Source organism: Octodon degus, unplaced genomic scaffold, assembly GCF_000260255.1.
Source record: "Octodon degus isolate 3935 unplaced genomic scaffold, OctDeg1.0 scaffold00065, whole genome shotgun sequence".
In the NCBI taxonomy this organism is placed as follows: domain Eukaryota; kingdom Metazoa; phylum Chordata; class Mammalia; order Rodentia; family Octodontidae; genus Octodon; species Octodon degus.
The window spans coordinates 2,706,342-2,726,938 of NW_004524641.1; the positions used below are offsets into that span (position 1 = coordinate 2,706,342).

Genomic DNA, 20,597 nt, shown 5'->3' on the forward strand with positions numbered 1-20,597 from the left:
TACAGTATTGCTCTAGTATTTGAAAATTTGTACTCATGCTCCCACAAATTCTACAGTCTCTGAGTCAGTTAAATCTGTATTTTTCAAGTTAGCGATTCAAAATAATTTTATAGGATAATTAAGTTCCTAGTCTACCCCTCCCCCATAATAGGCACTATTAAAATATGCAAAAACTCGGAGATATAAATCATGGGATTTAGAGCATCCATTCCAAATGAAGAAAAAAGACGCAATGAAAAGCAAGAGCGTTTCTTGCACAGCCAACACATCTGCCCAGAGATCTTCAGGCTGGACACAGAGAAAAGGAAGAGATTTGGGTAATTTGTTTTTTGTGAGGTTTTTTTTTTTTTCTGTTGTTGTTTTTTTGTTTGTTTTTCGGTACAGGGGATTGAACGGGGGACCGTGCGCATGCCAGGCAGCCACTTATGCCTAGGAGCTGTCTCCCTGGCCCCGGTAATTTGTTTTTAACTGAAAAAAAAAATCCATTTTAAAATCAGTTCGATAATATCCAAAAACATCATTAAACGTGTGACAAGTAAATACAGAGTATTTCTGTCTCTCGCACACCTACAAGTGGCTGTCTAATAGTGAAGGTAAATAGAGTGAGAAGATTGACAATGCGCGTGATAAGAGGCCAGGTTAGTCTTGCATTTTTTCTAGCCTTGGAACAGACAAGGTCATGAATTTCCCCCAATGATTTCACCTTGTATGGAAGTTACACCGGTGGGAATGGCTAAATTAAACACAAACATACTCGGCAGTGTTTGTCATTTATGAAAAAGGAATAAGGAGGTGCGTGGATCTAAAATGATCCTCTCCGGAGGTTAAGATGCACAATATTTTTCCCCTCCTCATTCTCAGGAAGTGAGCAAACTCCTGTTTGTTGCACTACTCTGTTCTTAGAAAATGTGCTCTCATGAGAGTTTGAGGAGAATCTCTATTTTATTTATTTATTTATTTATTTATTTATTTATTTATTTATTTATTTTGCGGAACCGGGGATTGAACTCAGGTCCTTGCGCTTGCCAGGCAAGCACTTATTCTACTGAGCTAACTCCCCGGCTCCCAAGAATCTCTATTTTAATTCTGAGGAAATCCCAAGGCAAAACACGACTTTCAATCTTGCTGCAGATCAGAAGGAACCTCTGATCCTAAACTTTTCTTCTTTCCAGAGACCAAAGTAGTGCAACAGAAATGGTAAGGAACCCTTTAACAGAGAAAACAGAGTGACATCCCTTAAAGCGTGACTACTACAGATAAGAACTACGTCTCCCAGTATGCAACGCGACCAGAATGGTGCATGACGGGAAGTAGTTTGTCCTCTGAAAAGATTGGCGTTTTCTTTGTCTTCCCGATTCTGCCTATTCTCTGTCCTAAGTCTTTGAACACTAAGCCTAAGAAATTAAGACTCATGTCTTCGGTTTATCTTTATTCCTAACGGTTTGTCTATAAAGCAACTTGTGGACAGACTTCCGTTTCCGGTAGGACGTTTCCTTGGAAACGAGGACACAACCGTTTCAGTAGTTATGGCGGGATTGAGCTGCGCACAGATCCCCGACGGTGAGTTCACCGCCGTGGTGTACCGGCTCATCCGCGATTCTCACTACTCCGAAGCGGTGCAGCTGCTGGCCGCTGAGCTGCAGCGCAGCCCCAGGAGCCGCGCCGGGCTGTCGCTGCTGGGCTACTGCTACTACCGCCTGCAGGAGTTCACGCTGGCCGCGGAGTGCTATGAGCAGCTGAGCCAGCTGCACCCAGAACTCGAGCAGTACCGCCTGTACCAGGCCCAGGCCCTATACAAGGCCTGCCTTTACCCAGAGGCCACTCGGGTGGCCTTCCTCCTCCTGGACAACCCCGCCTATCACAGCCAGGTCCTGCGCCTGCAGGCGGCCATCAAGTACAGTGAGGGCGATCTGCCAGGGGCCAGGGGCCTAGTAGAGCAGCAGCTGAGTGGGGAGGCAGGAGAAGAGAGTGCGGGAGAGAGCGACCGCGATGGCCAGGTCAACCTGGGTTGTTTGCTTTACACAGAGGGACACTATGAAGCTGCGTGTTCCAAGTTCTCTGCGGCTCTGCAGGCCTCAGGCTACCAGCCAGACCTCTCCTACAACCTGGCGCTGGCCTATTACAGCAACAAGAAATATGCTCCAGCCCAGAAACACATCGCCGACATAATTAAACATGGCATCCGCCAGCACCCTGAGCTCGGGGTGGGCATGACCACTGAAGGTATAGATGCTCGCAGTGTTGGCAACACCTTAGTTCTGCATCAGACCGCTCTGGTGGAAGCCTTCAACCTCAAGGCAGCCATAGAGTACCAGCTGAAAAACTATAAGGCGGCTCAGGAAGCCCTCACTGACATGCCACCTAGGGCAGAGGAAGAGTTGGACCCCGTGACCCTGCACAACCAGGCACTCATGAACATGGATACCAGACCTACAGAAGGATTTGAAAAACTGCAGTTTTTGCTCCAACAGAACCCCTTTCCTCCAGAGACTTTTGGCAACCTCTTGCTGCTGTACTGCAAGTATGAGTATTTTGACCTGGCAGCAGATGTTCTGGCAGAAAATGCCCATTTGACTTATAAGTTCCTCACGCCCTATCTCTATGACTTCCTGGATGCCATGATCACTTGTCAGACAGCTCCAGAAGAGGCCTTCATTAAGCTTGATGGACTATCTGGGATGCTGACTGAGCAGCTCCGGAAACTCACCAAACAAGTACAGGAAGCAAGACACAACAGAGATGAAGAAACTGTCAAAAAAACAGAAAATGAATATGATGAAACTCTTGAGAAATACATTCCTGTGTTGATGGCCCAAGCGAAAATCTACTGGAATCTTGAAAACTATCCAATGGTGGAAAAGATTTTCCGAAAGTCTGTCGAATTCTGTAATGACCATGATGTGTGGAAGCTGAATGTAGCTCATGTTCTCTTCATGCAGGAAAACAAATATAGGGAGGCCATTGGTTTCTATGAACCCATAGTCAAGAAGCATTATGATAACATCCTGAATGTCAGTGCGATTGTATTAGCTAACCTCTGTGTTTCCTATATTATGACTAGTCAGAATGAAGAAGCTGAGGAGTTGATGAGGAAGATTGAAAAGGAGGAAGAGCAACTGTCTTACGTCGACCCAGAAAAGAAAATCTACCATCTGTGCATTGTCAATCTGGTGATAGGAACGCTCTACTGTGCCAAAGGAAATTATGACTTTGGTATTTCTCGCGTTATCAAGAGCTTGGAACCTTACAATAAAAAACTGGGAACTGATACGTGGTATTATGCCAAAAGATGCTTTCTCTCCTTACTGGAAAATATGTCCAAGCATATGATAGTGCTTCAAGATAGTGTCATTCGAGAATGCGTGCTGTTTCTCGAACACTGTGAACTTCATGGCAGAAATATACCTGCTGTCATAGAGCAACCACTTGAAGAGGAAAGAATGCATATTGGAAAGAACACAGTCACATATGAGTCCAGGCAGTTGAAAGCTTTGATTTATGAGATTATAGGATGGAACTCATAATAATGTTAATGGCTTTAATCATCATATAAATTTTGTAAATCTGTTATGTAAATTTTGCAGTTGTATTTAGCCCTTAGCATCTTTATAATTGTTACATGTAAACTTTGTACACTTTAGCATTGTAAGAGATGAATGTTAAATAAAACTTTTTTGTTTTGAAATATACAATATATTAACCTTGTGCCAAGAAAGAGTTGTGAAAAGTTCAAAACTAATGAGAGATGTTGTTTCACGATGTTGTTTGTCCTTTTTTAATGGTTGCTTTCATGTATCTTAAGGGGTCCCACACATGTACTCCATTATTCAGGGACCAGACACTGGCTGTAAAACAGAAGTAATTAATGTAGAGAATGTGTAAGTTTTTAATAGTCATTCCAGGGATAGTTTTAGTTTCATAACTTATGCTTATAATGGTATTAATGTATAATGCATAATTTTATGTAACATTTAAGATATTTTGATACTTAAAATATTTATTTATTTGATGCAGGGTCTTGCTATACAAGTGACCTCCTGCCTCAACCTCCTCAGCACTGGGATTACAGGCATGCACCACTATACAGGGTTTCAGTGGCCAGCACTGAGCACCTGGGGTTCTGGGGCCAGCACAGCATGCAGTACAAGGATTGAACCCAGGTTCTTGTGCTTTCCAGGCAGGCCCTTAGACTGCTGAGCTATCTCCCCAGCTCTATTTAAGATATTTCTAATGCTTTAACAAAAATTCCTTAGGTTATAAATGGCTTTAAAGTGCAAGATTCAGTGGATAATCTTGTTCACTTAAAATATGTTGCTGGGGAGATAGCTCAGTGTCATTAGTGTCTTCCTGGCAAGCATAAGGTCTTGAGTTCACTCCGTGGTAGAAAAAAGTCTAAAAAAAAAATGTTGTTGTGGTCTAGACAATAAATGAACAAAGAAACAAATTTCCATGATTATTTCTCCATTAGTTAAAATTTGAATATATGAACAAGATACATACACTGTTACTGCTTTTCATGACAAAAGTTATTTAGACTAAGAGCAGAAGTGCCCTGATAACTCAGCTTTTAATTATTGACCTTGTGTTTTCAATTTGCTGTAGTTGTTTTCCCCAAATCTAGAGTCTTGGGCAAGGAAAAGTCTTTTCCTATACCCCACAACCTTACCAAATTCCTTTCCATGCCTATCTCTGAATTTTAAAAAAAGGTCAATTCTGTAAACTACAAGAGGTATAATGTTAGTTTCATTCCACAGCTCCCCAAATAGCTTTATTGGATCCTATTGGGAACCTCACACATTCTGATGGGATATTTTATTTTCAAGTCTTATAGAATTTTTAGTATTTGTTTCTTTACCCTTCACATGTTTTTTCTCCATGAATGAATCCCCAACTCAAGTTGGCTTAGAGAAAAAATGGAACCATTAGGTTGAACCATATGAAATTGCTGTTTTTTGACATATCTACAAAATTAGTCATTTCTTACAGTCAATCTAATTGCTCTCTACTGAAACCCTTGGCATAATGAATTTCCCGTAAGGAAAAACTAACAATATAGGAACTCGTATGTAGGCTCAACATAATTCCTCAGTAATGTCAAGTGCTACGTGTAGATCAGAAAAGCTAACTTATTGTGACGTTGAATAATTTTGAATGGCATTTTTAATCTTAGCCATCTGAGCTGCTAGCATTTACCAGTGATGCTTGATCTCACAATCGGACAACAGCTGATGTTTCATGACCTCTTCAAGGGATCCCAAGACATATTGTACATCTGGGAATTGTTCTTTAACAACTTCTGTATTAAAAGTATCACTGCAGTAGCTCTGTAGCCCTCTCAATCTCTATAGCCCCCTTAAGATTTGGAAAACAAATGAACTGAAATTTTACTTTCAACAACCACGTTAAAATTCTGGTGTTTCCCCATTTCCTCTAAAGCAAACTATTTTTAAAAAGACATAAAGTAAGTAATGTGAACCACTCAAAAGTAAATGTTTTCTAGGTTCCTTTTGCAGAAAGCCCAGCCCATATTCTGCCACAATTTATTTACCCAGGTGCTGTGTGTTTATGGTTTGCATGTATGTGTAATTTAGCTTTCAGAACATAAAATACTTTTCAGAACAGTTTTTAACCCCTTGATGCTGGGCAGTGGGATTTCCTGGCTAGCAATGCAGTGGGAAATCCTGACTGCTCCTGCCACTGAGTAATGGAATAAATGTCAATTTTGGGTTTTGTTCCCTTCCTTACCCTGACTTTCCAGGGAAGTAACCATTGGATGCAGATGACCAACAGTGAGAGCGAAGTCTCCTGAATCACACTTGTGAAGTGCAGGATCTGGACCTGAGGTTTGGGGGAGCTGGAGAGAGCGAGAGCATTCCTAACTCCCCTGCCCTTGTTGCCCTTTATTTTTAGAAGAATAGCTTCACAAGTCATTTCCTAAGTACCCTGTTCTGCTTGGTTTTTGTTTTTTATGTATTTATTGAGACAGGGTCTCATTATGTAGTTCAGGCTGGTCTCAAATTCACTATGTAGCACAGGCTGGCCTTAAACTCACAGTAATGCTTCTGCCTCAGCCTTCCAAATAGGATTATAGCTGCACACCACCACACCTGGCACCTGTTCTGCTTTTTGATTCTAAGAGGCAAAAGACTTCACAGTGACTGTTATATTTTGCTATTTGATCAAAAGCTTTAAGTGTTCCTAAAGCATGTATGTTAGAACCAGAAACACTTTTGACAAAAAAGTCCCTGTATTTCTGAAGCTCTTACTATTTCTTCATAATGTCTGCATAATCTATTCAGAAAGGCTCAGAAATCAGTATTTCTGTCTTAAGCTCTAGATCTCTCTACATAGAGAATTAGTGTGTCTTTATACACAAATAGTTGCATCCATTTTCCCAGACCTGAACAAGAACTTGATCTGTGAATAAACACATCTGGACTCCTTTGGGTAATAGTAACATGACGTGCACGCCAGAGGAGCTCTATTCTTGACAGTTCCTCTCTGCATGTGTCTCGGCTGTGGCATGGGTGCTCACACTAATACCATCTATGAAGGTCAAGTGTAGAGTGAGTAACACTGACGCTGATTCAGCCTACGAAGTAGCCCACTGGGAAACAGGAACTGTGCAGGGATGGCTGTGGGTCACTGGAAGCAGACAGCTGTATCCCCAGATGACACCCCTGCCCTGGCAGGGTTCACAGGAGCATCATGAATCCATACAGAAGTGCCTGATAGGCTTGGCTAAATAAAGAATTTGCTTATAGAAGGCTGAGTTGGATGTCCAAAGACAGAAATTTATTAGGTAATGTGAGATAAGGAACTTGGAGGGGTCATGTTTGGCAGAAGTACATAGACTCAGAATTACTAAGAAGAGATCTTGGAGATGTCCATTTTATAAAGAAACTAGGCCCAGATATGGAAGGTAAGCAGCAGGTGGAAATAGGAAGCACACCCAAAATGCCCAGAACTCTTCCCACTTTCCCACTGAATTTAGACTTTATTTTTTTTTGGAACTGGGGATTGAACTCAGGCCCTTGCACTTGCCAGGCAAGCGCTTATTCCACTGAGCTATCTCCCCGGCTCCTTGAATTTAGACTTTAAAACCCCACTGTAGTGGATTTCTAATAGGTGGCCAACTTATTACACCCAGCTGAATTACACTAGCATGTTGCTGGGTGTGAGAGGCCCCCCTGAGGATTGTTACTAGCAGCAGAAAGGCAGAGCAGGAGAAGCTATCAGGTATGCTGCTAGGGATGCTGTTCGGAGAAACTATTGGAAGCTGCTAGTTCTCATGAGCTGTTCTGCTGGAGGACCTTGCCACGCTGGCCTTGCTGATGAACTGTAGAGAAGCTTTGGTCCCCATCTTGAGCATAGCCTCCTGGCTCCAGAGGGGAAGATGGTGCACTGCTCAGCCTCATGAAGTTTGTCACATTGGCTATCCTGATAGGAACTCGGCTTTCCCCACCACTGAAGGAGCTCAGGACCTCACTGTTGCTGAGGATGGCTGTGGTACTTTTGGGAGAGCACTGGTGCTTACCTTGAGCATTGCTTCCTAGCTCCAGTTCAGATCCCTCAGCCTGCTAGCACAGATCATCCCACTGGCATACACTTCCTAGCTTGCACCACTGACCTTTCGGCCTTCCCAGCACAGATCCGTGAAGCAGATCTGCATGAGACATGGGACTTAGAGAAAAAAGAACTCCAATTTCAGTGTGAGCTGACAGTTCGATGTCTATCAAAAATGGTATTTGTGCGTGACTAGACTGGGGAGGCACTCACATTACTCGGAGATTCGCATTCAGGTATAATTGGCTCACTTACAAACACCAAATAAAGACATGTGGCAGGCAGTAGAGTGGAGAAGGCTCTAAGAAATGACATAAACAAAGGACTGAAGAAAATCTGGGGGAACATGGACCCTGCCTTTCAACAGTGAAGAGCTGCCAGAAGTGGGCAGTTACAACTCCAAAAGGTAGAACTTGTATTAATGGATAGAAGGAAAAAGAAAAGATTTTAAGTCTAGTAACAAGACAAACATGTCTCATTACTTGAAGATTTCAGAACTTGAAAATGGCTTCCTGGAAAAGTAGTAAATTCTCGTTTGTTTACAATAAATGTTTAAGAAGAATGGCTGTTTGGGGCCTGGAGAATGGGGAAGGCTACACAGCAATTCGTAAAGGATGGGTAGAAGACAGAGTGATTCATAAGGCTTGTTCAGTCCAGGCCTACATAAGCCAGGGGAAAAAATGGTTTTTTCTTTCACCAACTAAATATCAGGAAAGGGAAAATCTTAGTGTGGTAATGGTCACTGAAATGTGTCACATAAGGCAGAGTGCAAGAAGGCTCATCAGTCATTTCGCAGAGCAGACAACGAAAACCTTCTCTGCCTATGTGGAAGCCACAGGCAGGGACAAGATCAGTGTCTCTGTGCATGTAGTAGAGAGGCTACTTATGACACAGTGTATCTTTTTCTTTTCCTGAATACAGCACGATACCATTAATAAAGGCTACAAGAAATCAATATGAAAGAAACAAAAATTTCTGTAAACAATGAGCAGTTTGGTATTGTTTATTTGTTCCCAGCACATCTTTTTAAAAAATTACACATGGGCATTTGCTTATAGAACAGTACAGTCTAAGAAAACGAATAAAAGGAGAATTCAAACATACTCTCAAAGCACTATATAGAGACTACGAGTGTGAGCCCTTGTGGAAAGCAGTATGGCTCAGTTCAAATTGACAAAGTTGCGCTGGAATCTCTCAGGTATTTTCCTTCCCCCACCTATTCACTGTTAGACTATAAACGTATAGAGAAGTATTTGTATGCTTTAGTTACAGCAGTATAATGGCTTACATACAAGTGCTCACCCACATGTAGTTCCCAAAAATTAGTACAGTACTGGCAGGAATACACACTGCCTTGGAGGAAGACTCAGGAGAAGGTACTATTCAAGTTGTATCAGAGCCAAAATATATCACAGGCTTAGCAAAAAGACAAAAATGATGATGCAACTTACACATATTTCTCATAAGATTTATCACTGCCCAGGAACAGAAATGCATTATTCTGAAGGCACCATCACACAAAAGGACAGACACACGTTAAGGACCAGAAACCCCCTTCCAGGCCCTGCTCCTAGGGAGCTGTGTGAGCAAACATCCCGAAGCATGCAGGGAATGTGTCAAAGCTTGGCGAGTGTGCCATATCTGCCAAGCCACATAGCAGGGCCATGGCGTTGAACAGTAAGGACAAAAATGTAGGAATGAAAGTGGATACAAACCCCACTGACTGTCCAGATGTATGTGAGAGTAGAGGTCCGCCATGTACTCAACTCAACACGCTAGGCGAGCCAAGCCAACCCTGTGGAAAGGATTCTCAGGATCTCTACATACAACTATGTAACTCCTGACATGTTCCTGAAGAGGAAGAGCCTTTAACTGCAAAACAGCCTGTCTTTAAAGACCTATCTTCTCCCACACATTCGAAATGGCTATTTCAAGGGGGCAGGAGGAATCTCAACAAGGCACTGAAAGCTTTTTGAGGGGTACTGTTTAAGTAGGTCAATAAGTAACTACTTATAGGAACTATGCCAGTACAAGCATTTCATGTCCTTTTAGATATTCAAATAAGGTTAATTTAAGAAAGTATGTTTCATAGGGGCCCTGTGGTGTTCATGAAAAACACTAACGTGTCTTAAAAAGTATACATATCTTACTTAGAAATTACAATTTTTTTCTCTCAGAATGGGAATTCAAAGTATCTAAAAAATGTACAACAATATTTAATGTATTATTTTTATTTTGTGAAAAAATATAAAACAATTTCCTTTGGGAACCAAAAGAGAAATATTATGTTCAAAGAATTAAAGTTACTGAATTCTGTCATGGTTCTTTGGCTTGTGTGGTATATATCCATGGTCCTTCCCTCCTTCGTAAAGGAACTAATTACTGTGGTTAGAAAAGCATGAGGCCACTCGCTCTCTGAGGAACTTCCAAGGTTTACAAGGGATACGCTTTAGAATCACAGAAGATTAAGCACCTAGGAATTTAACACTGATATAAAATGTAATTAGACATTAATACAACCTAGCTACGTAATGATATACTCAGCCACAGATCCAAAGGGATTAGTACTTAATTATGCATCAAAAAAAATTAAAAAAATTTTTTTTGTTTTTCAAATCAGTAAAAATAGGAAGATGCAAAACTAAGGTTAAAAGAAGAGCTAATATGCAAACAGAAGAAAAAACAGCTTCATACTCCCTTTGAAAAAAAAATTCTTAGATCCAGGTCCATTTTATTAATAATATATTTCTATAATCTCTTGACATTTGTACAGGCAGGTTTTACAGTTAAATTTCACACTGAAGACAAGCACTATTTGGCTTTAGGGAACAGAAATCTGAGTAACTTTCATCTTTTGTATCAGACACTATTTCAACAGTTTAAGTAAATCTCTAGCACAGTCTAGATTTCCCTATCAACGTCCCTCTTCCCTCTGCAGGAAAGTGAAATTAGTAAGAATTAAATGAATATGTTGACATACGGCTCACTTGGGAACATAAAGCCTCAAGCAAGAAACCAAGCTTTACAACTAATAAGGCCAACTTAGGAACACTCAAATTTCTTTATTCCTAACCTAGCACTCCTGATACTTTCTGCTTTTCTCCTACCATGAGCAAATCCCTGATCAAAATCAAACTTGCTAAAGAGTAAGTGTTAAACAAAAAGCTCCTGAAGCAGTCACTAACTTCTGCCTCCCTGTTCCTTAAAATGTAGACAGGCTTTCCACAGCATTCATTCCCTTTGGCTACCTCAAGCACTACTACACGCAACTTAGGAATCACTCCATAGTAATCAACTGTGGTCTAATATTGGTATTGAATAAAGTTCAGCCAAATCCAGCCCCATCTGAAGATCCAAAGGAACACACTTTAGGACTTCAGAATGTCTCTGATCGGCTACAGTTAAGAAGTGATAGCTGTGAAAGAGTTTGACCAGGGAAAAATCTCTTGAGGTCAACATGCAAAAAAGAATTTTCAAAAATGCAATCTGCAACTTAGTTGCTAATGCAGTATGCTGAAGAAAAGGGCTCTTTGCAACCATCTATCTGTACCTAGCCTAAGACATACTCTGATGGCAGCCCAGCCTTTATTGCACTGTTGTTTTCCAAATATACCTCAACAGAGTTATGTACACTAGAAGGCTTCCAGCCCCATAAATAACTTTAGAATGATGGTGCTATAATATGTAAGCACTATAGGAAGAAAACTCCCTATTTTTCAGAAGAGGAAAAATTTTAATCCTCTTCTCTTGGTAAAATACTGGACACAATAAACATGTGTCTTCCACAATTCTTATGACACAGAAAAACTCAGTTACTACCACAAGACTAAACCCTTATGCACTGCTTACACTGCACCAAACATTAAGGCAGCAGTTTCTCTAAGGACCAATAAAGCCTGTTCATACACTTTAGAATTCAATGCTATTTCTACCAGCTGCAAGTTCCCATTCCCACTGAATCCGCAGCCCAAAAGATGTCACAGAATTTAAGTAAAATACTAAAAATATGGGACAACTCAAGAAAGTCAGTGATGCCCAGTACTAAAAAATTAATGTTTTTATATTTTTAAATAAAACTTATTAAAAATAGTTAAGCCTCATATAAACAAGCCATTTTCAAATACTTCAGCAATGAGAGGTATGATTTAAGTGCTTCTGTGCATATTCATGAACTCAGTCCTCCACATTCACTGAGTATAGACCTAGGTACCTCCCAGAAGTGAGTAGGTGAGAGTGTGGGGAAGGCTTTCCTTAATAAATTAGAACGAAACAGTGTTGATAAATGTTCTTGAGATTCAAAATGATCCCTGTGCAAATGATTCCAACTACAAAATGCAGTCACCATTATAAAACCAAGATTGGGGAGTCCTGAATACATAGAAAAAAAAGAACATAAATCACTAGTTTCCATAAAGTTCATGTAGAACAGTGAGCACAATAATTTCAAGTGTTAAACTTATAAATTTCTAATATTAAGTACAGATTTCTGAGGCTGTTGTAATCTAAACTCCCTGGGAAAGAAAGTTATAACAATCACATGCAAAGGAATGTATCTGCTTATGAATGTTTTATTAAAAAATTATTCAGAAACATGTACATACTTCCAGGGAGATATTAGTATCTTACTATATTTTACATTTTGATCACCAATTTGAGAAATCACCTTTATGAATAGATGCAGTTTATAAAGCTAATAATTTTATAATTCTAAAGCCAATTTCCTCAAGTGTCCAACTATTTCAAATCCTCACAGGCCTTAAAAGATCTCCTGGAAATTTTATAATTAAAAATAAATCACCAATGAAGAGAGGCAGCTTCTAAAAAATAAACAGTTTTGTTGTTAAACTAGCACTTAATTTTGATTTGCTTATAGATTTAAGTTTGTTAGTTTGAGGCCAATTTTAATAGTTAAAAATTATTATTTTGAAGTCTTAAAAATACCTTTTTATCATTTTGAAATTTTCACTTTTCTGGTTAAGGCTACTTCAGATAAAAAAGGTATCAAACTGCCCAAAAATACTTTGAAGCTGTTGCTACACAGATAGACAGCACATCCTTTTAAAGGATAATCAGCATTATGACCCACATAATCTGATTAAATAGTAACTTTAAAAAATTATCAAAAGTTAGGTATTTTATTAAGAAAAGAATCCTTCTCAAAATGTGAATCATGAACCTTGACAGACAATAATTTAAACTAATAAATTCATGTATTTTAATAGCCAGGTTTGAATGTAAAAATGTTTTCTGTGATTAATGCTCTCATTATTTAAGAAATAGGATACTTGATTATGCTATTTGCATTAATATATTTCTTTTAAAATCAAGGTTAAACCAGTAATTCAAAAAAGGTATTAAACCACTAGGAACTAAATTCACACTTTATTTTTATATGAAAATTTATCATGCTGTGTTGGGTTAAAAAAAAATTGTCACTGAAATTGTTGAGGCTTTGAAATTCAATAGCTGAACAATGAGTGTTTTCGCCAAACAATTCTTTCAGCTGGAGACATTAGGGTCAGGAGTCTTCCTTCTGATCCTGCTGCAACTTCTCTGCAGCTCAGTCACAAGCATGCAACAGCAGAAACACTAGGACTCTGGGATGGATAAAGACGCTCACTTTACGGTAAACCTGTCTTTCACATACGAGTGGTGTCAGCTTTTCTTATAAAACATATTATGAATGATCTAGGATATAACAATAGGTTACTTCTCAGTGATACAAATACAACTTATACCTCAGTAGAAACAGAAACATGGAGAACAAAAATGTGTCCTCTCACAGAATTATTATACTGGTGATTTAAAGTTTTTACAACTGTTTACTAATTTCAAAGAAAATTGTAGACCAAGCACCTTACGAACTAAAGGCATACTAGCAAAAGCTGCCTATATTCTTTTATGAAAACTCTCCCTTAATGGCCTACTCACAGTAGAATATTTCTTAGAAAAGATACATGTATCATTCTCAGTGGACTCTCTCTCTAGATACTTGCTTGTCAGAAATAGTCTTTTAAAGAAACACTAGATGAACAACAGATGATACCAAAATCTGCCCGTTCCAAGAGAAAGCATCAATATGAAACAGCTGGCAGCATCTTTTTCCAAAATAACGAGCAGACTTGTGCTACCCAAGATGTGAAGTGACAACCGCTGGCTATAAACTGATATACCTACAAGAGGAGATGTAGGAATACCATTTGTCGATCCATAGATGAGAAAACCACAGAATAAAAACAAACTTACTTTAAAACAACAAACAAAAGGGTCAAAATACAGTCTAGGATTATATTTGATTACTGGTATAACCATTGTTGAAGTCTTAAAAAGAAAAAGTGACATTTTTCATAATGATACTAATAGATTATAAAAGGTTTCTGTTTCCAAAGATGTTACTGGGGTCCACATACTCCTTGACGGACTTCAGCATCCCAAAGCCGACCTCAGAGATGCTTTCTTTTAGCCATTGCTTCCGTAACTTGCCCACTGGAAAAACAAAATAAAAAATGCTTCAATATACACTATGATGCTGAGAACTAATCAATCTTGTGACCATGAGTGAACAAACACTGTGTGATAAATGCTTTTATTCAAAAATGAGAAATGTTTTGCTTTATTTGATTTATTGAGCCCACCAGACTATCAAGCTCATTAAGCCCAATGCATTCCCAGGGGAAGTCTGTGCTCCAAAGTGTCTCCTTTCTCTGTAAACTATGAAATGGAGATTGAAGGAAGCCTACACTGAGACTACAGCCCATTTTACAAACATAAGATGAGAAAACATAGATTTCAAAAGAATCTATCTCTCATCTGAACTACCAAACACACCAAAGTTCCAGAGAAAATGAAGCTAACTTTAAAAAAAAATTATTTTGAGATGAATTTGTTGGCTATACTCGCTAAAAAATTAGTGTATAGATCCTAAAATATTTTCAGGAGCACAAAACTTACAAGAAAACAAGTCTAATCTTTAATAGGCACATGGGAAAAAGACACTGGTTATCAAGCTTAAAACTTTCTGTTTATACTGTTTGTCACAGCACTTTTAAATATATTTGCATATTTTCATATAACAATAGTTGCTTTATTCCTAATGGCTTTCTATATTCAGAAATTTTGGGGCACTAAAAAAATTAGTTACCTAATCATCTTAAACTTAACATTTTGCTTTTATAAGCTATGTGATGTCTCCTCCTCCTTTGTCTCTAATTTAAGAATGAAGTAACATGATGATTAGCATAATTATATTTTTAAAGGCACTTAATGGAAAACATAACCTTTTCTAAGTACAACTTTCATAAGAAATGCTATGCAAAAAAATTCTGAACTGTCAACTTGGTTTGGCATTGCAAGCAATGCAATGTGCTTACTTCTCTATGGCAATACAGATGTCTTTTAATTTACAGTTAGAATTATAAGCCGTTAGCACTTCTCAAATACATGCATTATTGCAATAATTGAATTCAAATAGTCATTTTGCACAAATGTTCATTAATGATCCAAAGTCATCAATGGTGATTTAATTGGTTAATTGAAACGGGAAACTTTATTTCATTAAAGTATTCAACCTGTCATTTCAAAATGCACTCCCATTTATCAGGCTGCAGCGATACATCACAGCATCTACTTTTCAAAAGCCTTAAATATCACTGTAGTTCAACTCAAACCATCTTTTGTGTTCAGTTCTCCAGGAATCCATCAAATTGTCATTGAAATAATAAATGGCATGATACCCTCAGATATTTCTGCTTGACTTTTAGAAATACGAATTTCTCATGTGAAGATGAGGGGAAATGAAGTTCAGGAGGAAAAAAACTGAATTTAAAATTAAAATTTTTATGGAATCTCTAAAATTACAAGCTCAACAATGTAAGTTCCTACTCACACAATCTGTTCCATGTAAAAGATGTTCTGCTAGGACCTTTAACCATGTCCTAAGAGACAATCCACGACTATGCTTCAGCCTTAGTTTTCACATCTAAAAATGGATTAGAATCTATTGTCTCTTTGATTCTGATATTCTGTGAGTTCAAGCACTTCAAAACAAAAAAATTTTTTTTTTCAGATTTGTTCTGTGAACTTTAAAAAAAAAAAAAAAAAAAAACCAGGAACTACTCTGAGTGGAACAGGGGCATTGTCATGCTATATCAGCCGCCCACACAGAGGCAGCTCCACAGAGGGGTGAAGAACAGCCAAAGCCATTCTCCACTGTTATCTGTAATATAGTTTCACTGAATGTGTCCTGTGGTTATAGATGTAATTGTCCTGAAAAGACTGCAAACAACTGCTCCAACAAGATGGAGCATATTAGAAGCTCAGCAGGATGCCCAACAGCTAGCTTGTCTGCCTGGTTTTACACCTCTAGTAATAATGCAATTCCACAAGGAGCTGAACTATCATCTCAGAAGCCACCCAACAGCCACTGCATATTTAATGAAGTCGCTCACCAAGCAGTGGAAAACAGAAGGTGCTTGGAGTGCATCATTAGTTCTGTCAGAAGGATAATTTACACATCTATCTTGTCAAATTTTCTATGGTTTATACTTTTACAATAATCAATCTAACATACATTTGATTAGTGAACTAGAAAGTTTAAAAAAAAAAGTACAGCCAACATAGCTGTGGTTCTTCATAAACACACATGATGAAAAAATTTAACCCCTTGGTGACAGCTTTGCTAGCTACTTTTGTTACTGATAAAAGAAGCTGATATGGGGTTAGAAGCCGTGGCTCGTGTAATTAAAGGGACTAGAAATCTTTCATTTTGCTTAATAAGCATAAAAGAAAATACAGCTTAAATGAAAATATATAATGTGCCTGAGTAACTGAATAACAAAGCAATTGTTGAAAATAGTTGTAAGACCCTGGAACTCATTTTGTTGTTACCTCAGATGCATCAATAAATTAAAAAAACAAACAGCCATAGGTCTAATTCCAGAGAAAGAAGACACTGTACAGTAGAAGGCTTATTCCAGAGCTACATAGTAATAATGTCTTTGTATAATCATGGACTGGCACAGCTAGGTTTCAGAAATTAAGTGACTCTACTGATCTGCACACACATAACATGCATGTATACGGTTACACAGTAAGTGCTTAACCATTTGCACAGCTCATTTTCTGAAACAGAAGACATAAATGAACAAAAATTCCAAATAATAGCTGTCCTAAGACTATTTCAACATATAGTGCCTAGTACTGACAATTACATGAAGAGGCACGTATTCTTTAATATTGAGTGAAGCTCCTTAACTCTTTCTAGACCTGAGTCATCTCATATGGAATCTTCATGGCTACTGACCCAAGAACATTTCCTTGACTTCAGTCAGATTCTTATTCTTAGCCGAGAAGGTAACACTTGAGACCCAAAAGAGTATACCATCTTTGAAAATAAAGGATTCTGCAGTCCACAATTCACTATTATTCTAAATAAAGAATACCCTAGATATTTAAGTCAAATATTTTAAAGCCTTTATGAGATACAAAAGATGATCCAAATACCGAATATTATAGAAAACTAATAGGGTGGGGGATCTTTATCTGCTTAAATTAAAAGTGGAGTTAATCTCTGCACAGTATTTCTAGAAACGTACGTAAGACTGGGTAAGCAAGTTTCATATGTGTTCTGCAATATATAGCACCTTTGCATTTCCCTTTGGATTGTAATGGATTCAAGGAACAGTGTATTTTGTGATACAATCAACAGCAAAAACAATGAACAGACATATACAGAAAGCACAGGGGAGCCGAAGTGATGTAAAATATGGACAAGATGCAAAATATGGACATGATGGCAACCGTGCCACCAAACGCTACGTGAAGCTATTTTTTTGTGGTTTAAGGGACTGTAGATTCAGCAGAAACTACTTAACGGTTCCATCCTAAAAGGGATAATCTGAGATTTGTCATTCACAGAGGTCTTTGTAGCTAGATATATTTTAACTTTTCCACACAAAAGTTAAATTATAAGGTTAGAAAGACTTTTATAGACACATTAAAAAGAACAAATTATGAATAGGGCCATTCATAATTTAAAATAGATTTTGCAGGAAATAAGAAGTGTAGGTTCCATGACATACTTTCAGTTGTGTAAGGTACTATGGAATAACTATGAATACATCCAAGAAATAATGTCAGAATTTAGGGAATCCAAGGCAGATACAGTAAAAGGAAATTAAGATTTAGATGCTCACTGAAACTCAAACTCAAAAGTAGAATTTAGCCAAAGCAAAAAGCAATGAACCACTATTACAACAATTGTTTCAAGGGCTGCTGGTGTATGGCTAAATGGTACAGCACTTGCATAGCAAGCACAGGCCCTGGGTATGATCCTCAGCAGCACCCAAACAAATCTTTTTTTTTTTTAATAAAAAAACTGCATTCCAAAAGTTCTAGTCTGAGCATCCTGGATGCCTCCTGAACACTAATCCATGGGTCAGAGTTTGAAAATACAATGGACAATTTCTATGTTTTCAGTTACATGGTGAATCTGCCTATGTTACTGTATCTTCAAGTAGTATTCGGTTTCATCCTGAAAAGGTCTTAGCTGTCCATTTCCCTATGTTATAAAGCTAATTTCTGGTTGGTTGGCTCATTTTTGTGGAGTTGTATACTGAACACCAGCAAACAGACCTCTAACTAAGGCATGATAATACCCAGCCAGATGAGATGGGACCATTACTATAAAAGACTCCCTAGGGGCCAGGAAGATGGCTCAGTGGAATAAGCGCCTCCCTGGCAAGTGCAAGGGCCTGAGTTCAATCCCTGGTTCCGCAAAAAAAAAAAAAAAAAAGACTCCCTAAAAACTAAATGTAACATATTGTGGATACTAAAGGTCATACTTGATTTCCTTAAGTCCTCTTGGCTTGTTTTCTACTAAGGAGACTTCTAATATCAGAAAAAGTTCAAGAACCCATGGACTTCACTAAAATAATTAAAATCCAATATAAGATTTTCCTTTTATTATCAATACTTAAAATGTTTCCTTAATTTCCTTTTACCGTATCTGCCTTGGATTCCCTAAATTCTGACATTATTTCTTGGATGTATTCATAGTTATTCCATAGTACCTTATACAACAGAAAGTATGTCATGGAAACTAAACTTCTCATTTCCTGCAAAATCTCTAGGGTTCTGAAATCTTTTCAGTGGTCCTCAACTAGGGTGACTTTAGCCCACATGGGGTTAGAGTGTTTAGGGCTATTTCTGTTGTCATAACTGTGACAGTGTAACTGGGATCTATTGGGTGGGAGCCACAGGCAAGATTAAATACCCTACAGTGCACAGGACCCCCACCCCCACCACAAAGAATTATTGGCCAAAAATGTAAACAGTACCAAGATCAAGAAATTCTGGTATCTACCCTAAGTTCCCAACTTGCGAGCAAGTTCTGTTCCAGGAGTAGGTTCATGAGTTGGATTCACTTGTAAGTCTGACAAAGTACACCTGTGAAAGTTTGCACCTCAAATACTCATAAATTGGGGAGTTACTGTATGTGTTTATCTATTAAGAAACCACATAATTTTCATAAAGGTGTATGTTGACTGGTACAACCAATTAAATTAGCAACAAATGGATTCTGTCAACCAAACTGAAGATAATTTTTGGAGAAAGGAGTAGACAGAAGCTACACTGTAAGAACATCAATGATTAATAACAAGGGTGACTTTATTTTAGAAGTTAATGCCTAAAGACTTAATTTTCTAAAAACAAAAAGTTTAAGTGATATTTAGGGCCATTTTTCCAACTAATAGGTAAAAATATGTATGAAATAACTTTCATAATATTGTCTGATAGAATGTTATGTGAAAAAAATTCTATTTGCATTGTTTAATACAGTATTCACTAGTTACATGTGGATAAAGAACACTTCAAATATGGCTAGTCTAACTAAGGAAGTGAATTTTAATTAATTTTAATTTTACATGTATCCTACAGGATTCTAAACTGGACAGCTATAAAACATAAAAAATAAACTTTACCTATAGTTATCTATTAGGTAAATATCTATTAGGATTAAGTGTTAATTGATCACATGAAATGATAGGAAGTTATGTACTCTGTAACAATAATGTATATTTTTCTCAGAGGGACACACATCTTAATTATAATTATAATGGTCCTAGAAATAAAATTTTCAAAGAAAATACTCTTTTAGTGGTCCAAAGAGAAATGGAAGAACACAGCAGTGTCAATACTGCCTGTGGCCCGTTGTCTTAGACTGAACATCTGCACAGTTACATGGGGCATAGGTGGGATCAGTATGGCCTTACTATATACATTTGTCTGCTGAGAAAGTTCAGCTAAACTATGGGTTGAACTGGTTTTACAGTCTGTGTTTCTAGCCTACTTATTACACTGCTTTAGTGGAAAAAATCTATAGTGTTTTAAGTTTGAGGGAAAAAAAGGCCACTCAAAAAAGAAACAAAAAATTAATTTACAGGGCAAAACAAATTTTCTATGGTTCTTACAGTAATATTATAAAGACTGAATACTGGAAAGGCTATACACATATGGTGGCTCTGAAAAAATAATGAAATGGACAGTCAAGATACAGAACAGTTCCACCACCAAAAGACTGTGTTGTCAGCTTATTGTTACTTCCTCCCTACTCCTGACTCCTGGAAACTACTGATCTGTTCTCTGCCTATAATTTTGTCATTTAAAAAATGTTACAGAATTATAAAATATGTAACCTTTTGGGGTTGGCATTTATAAATTCAGGTAACTCTTCGGAGATACAACCAAATTGCTTATAGGCATCAATAATTCATTTTTTAAAACACTGACATGGGAATTGAGGAGATAGCTAGGGCCAGAGATGGCTCAGCAGTCTAAACACCTGTCCAGCAAATGCAAGCACAAGGACCAGGGTTCAATCCTGGGTATCGCATGCATGCCGGACCCTGGAAACCCGGGAGTGGCATGCTGGCCACCAAAACCAGACAAGGTGGGGCATGCCTGTAATCCTAATGCTGGGGTGGCTGAGACAGGAGGGAGAGAGGGAGAGAGGGAGAGAGGGAGAGAGGGAG

At 38.2% G+C, this 20,597-nt stretch overlaps 2 protein-coding genes across 2 annotated transcripts in view; one reads left to right on the top strand and one right to left on the bottom strand.

Annotated features, from left to right (window-relative positions):
- The first annotated feature begins 1,526 nt into the window (after positions 1-1,526).
- On the top strand, positions 1,527-3,612 carry LOC101578923 (tetratricopeptide repeat protein 30B). The gene has a single exon (XM_004634789.2). It carries the CDS (start codon positions 1,527-1,529, stop codon positions 3,522-3,524), a length of 1,998 nt encoding a protein of 665 aa, XP_004634846.1. The 3' UTR covers positions 3,525-3,612.
- A 9,321-nt stretch (positions 3,613-12,933) lies between these two features.
- The window catches only part of Agps (alkylglycerone phosphate synthase), a gene marked incomplete at its 5' end in the record, with an annotated part of 138,312 nt that continues 130,648 nt past the window's right edge, over positions 12,934-20,597 (bottom strand). Inside the window, one exon of the mRNA XM_023719180.1 lies at positions 12,934-14,052. Coding sequence (XP_023574948.1) covers positions 13,931-14,052 — 122 coding nt within the window. The remainder of the gene's footprint in view (positions 14,053-20,597) is intronic.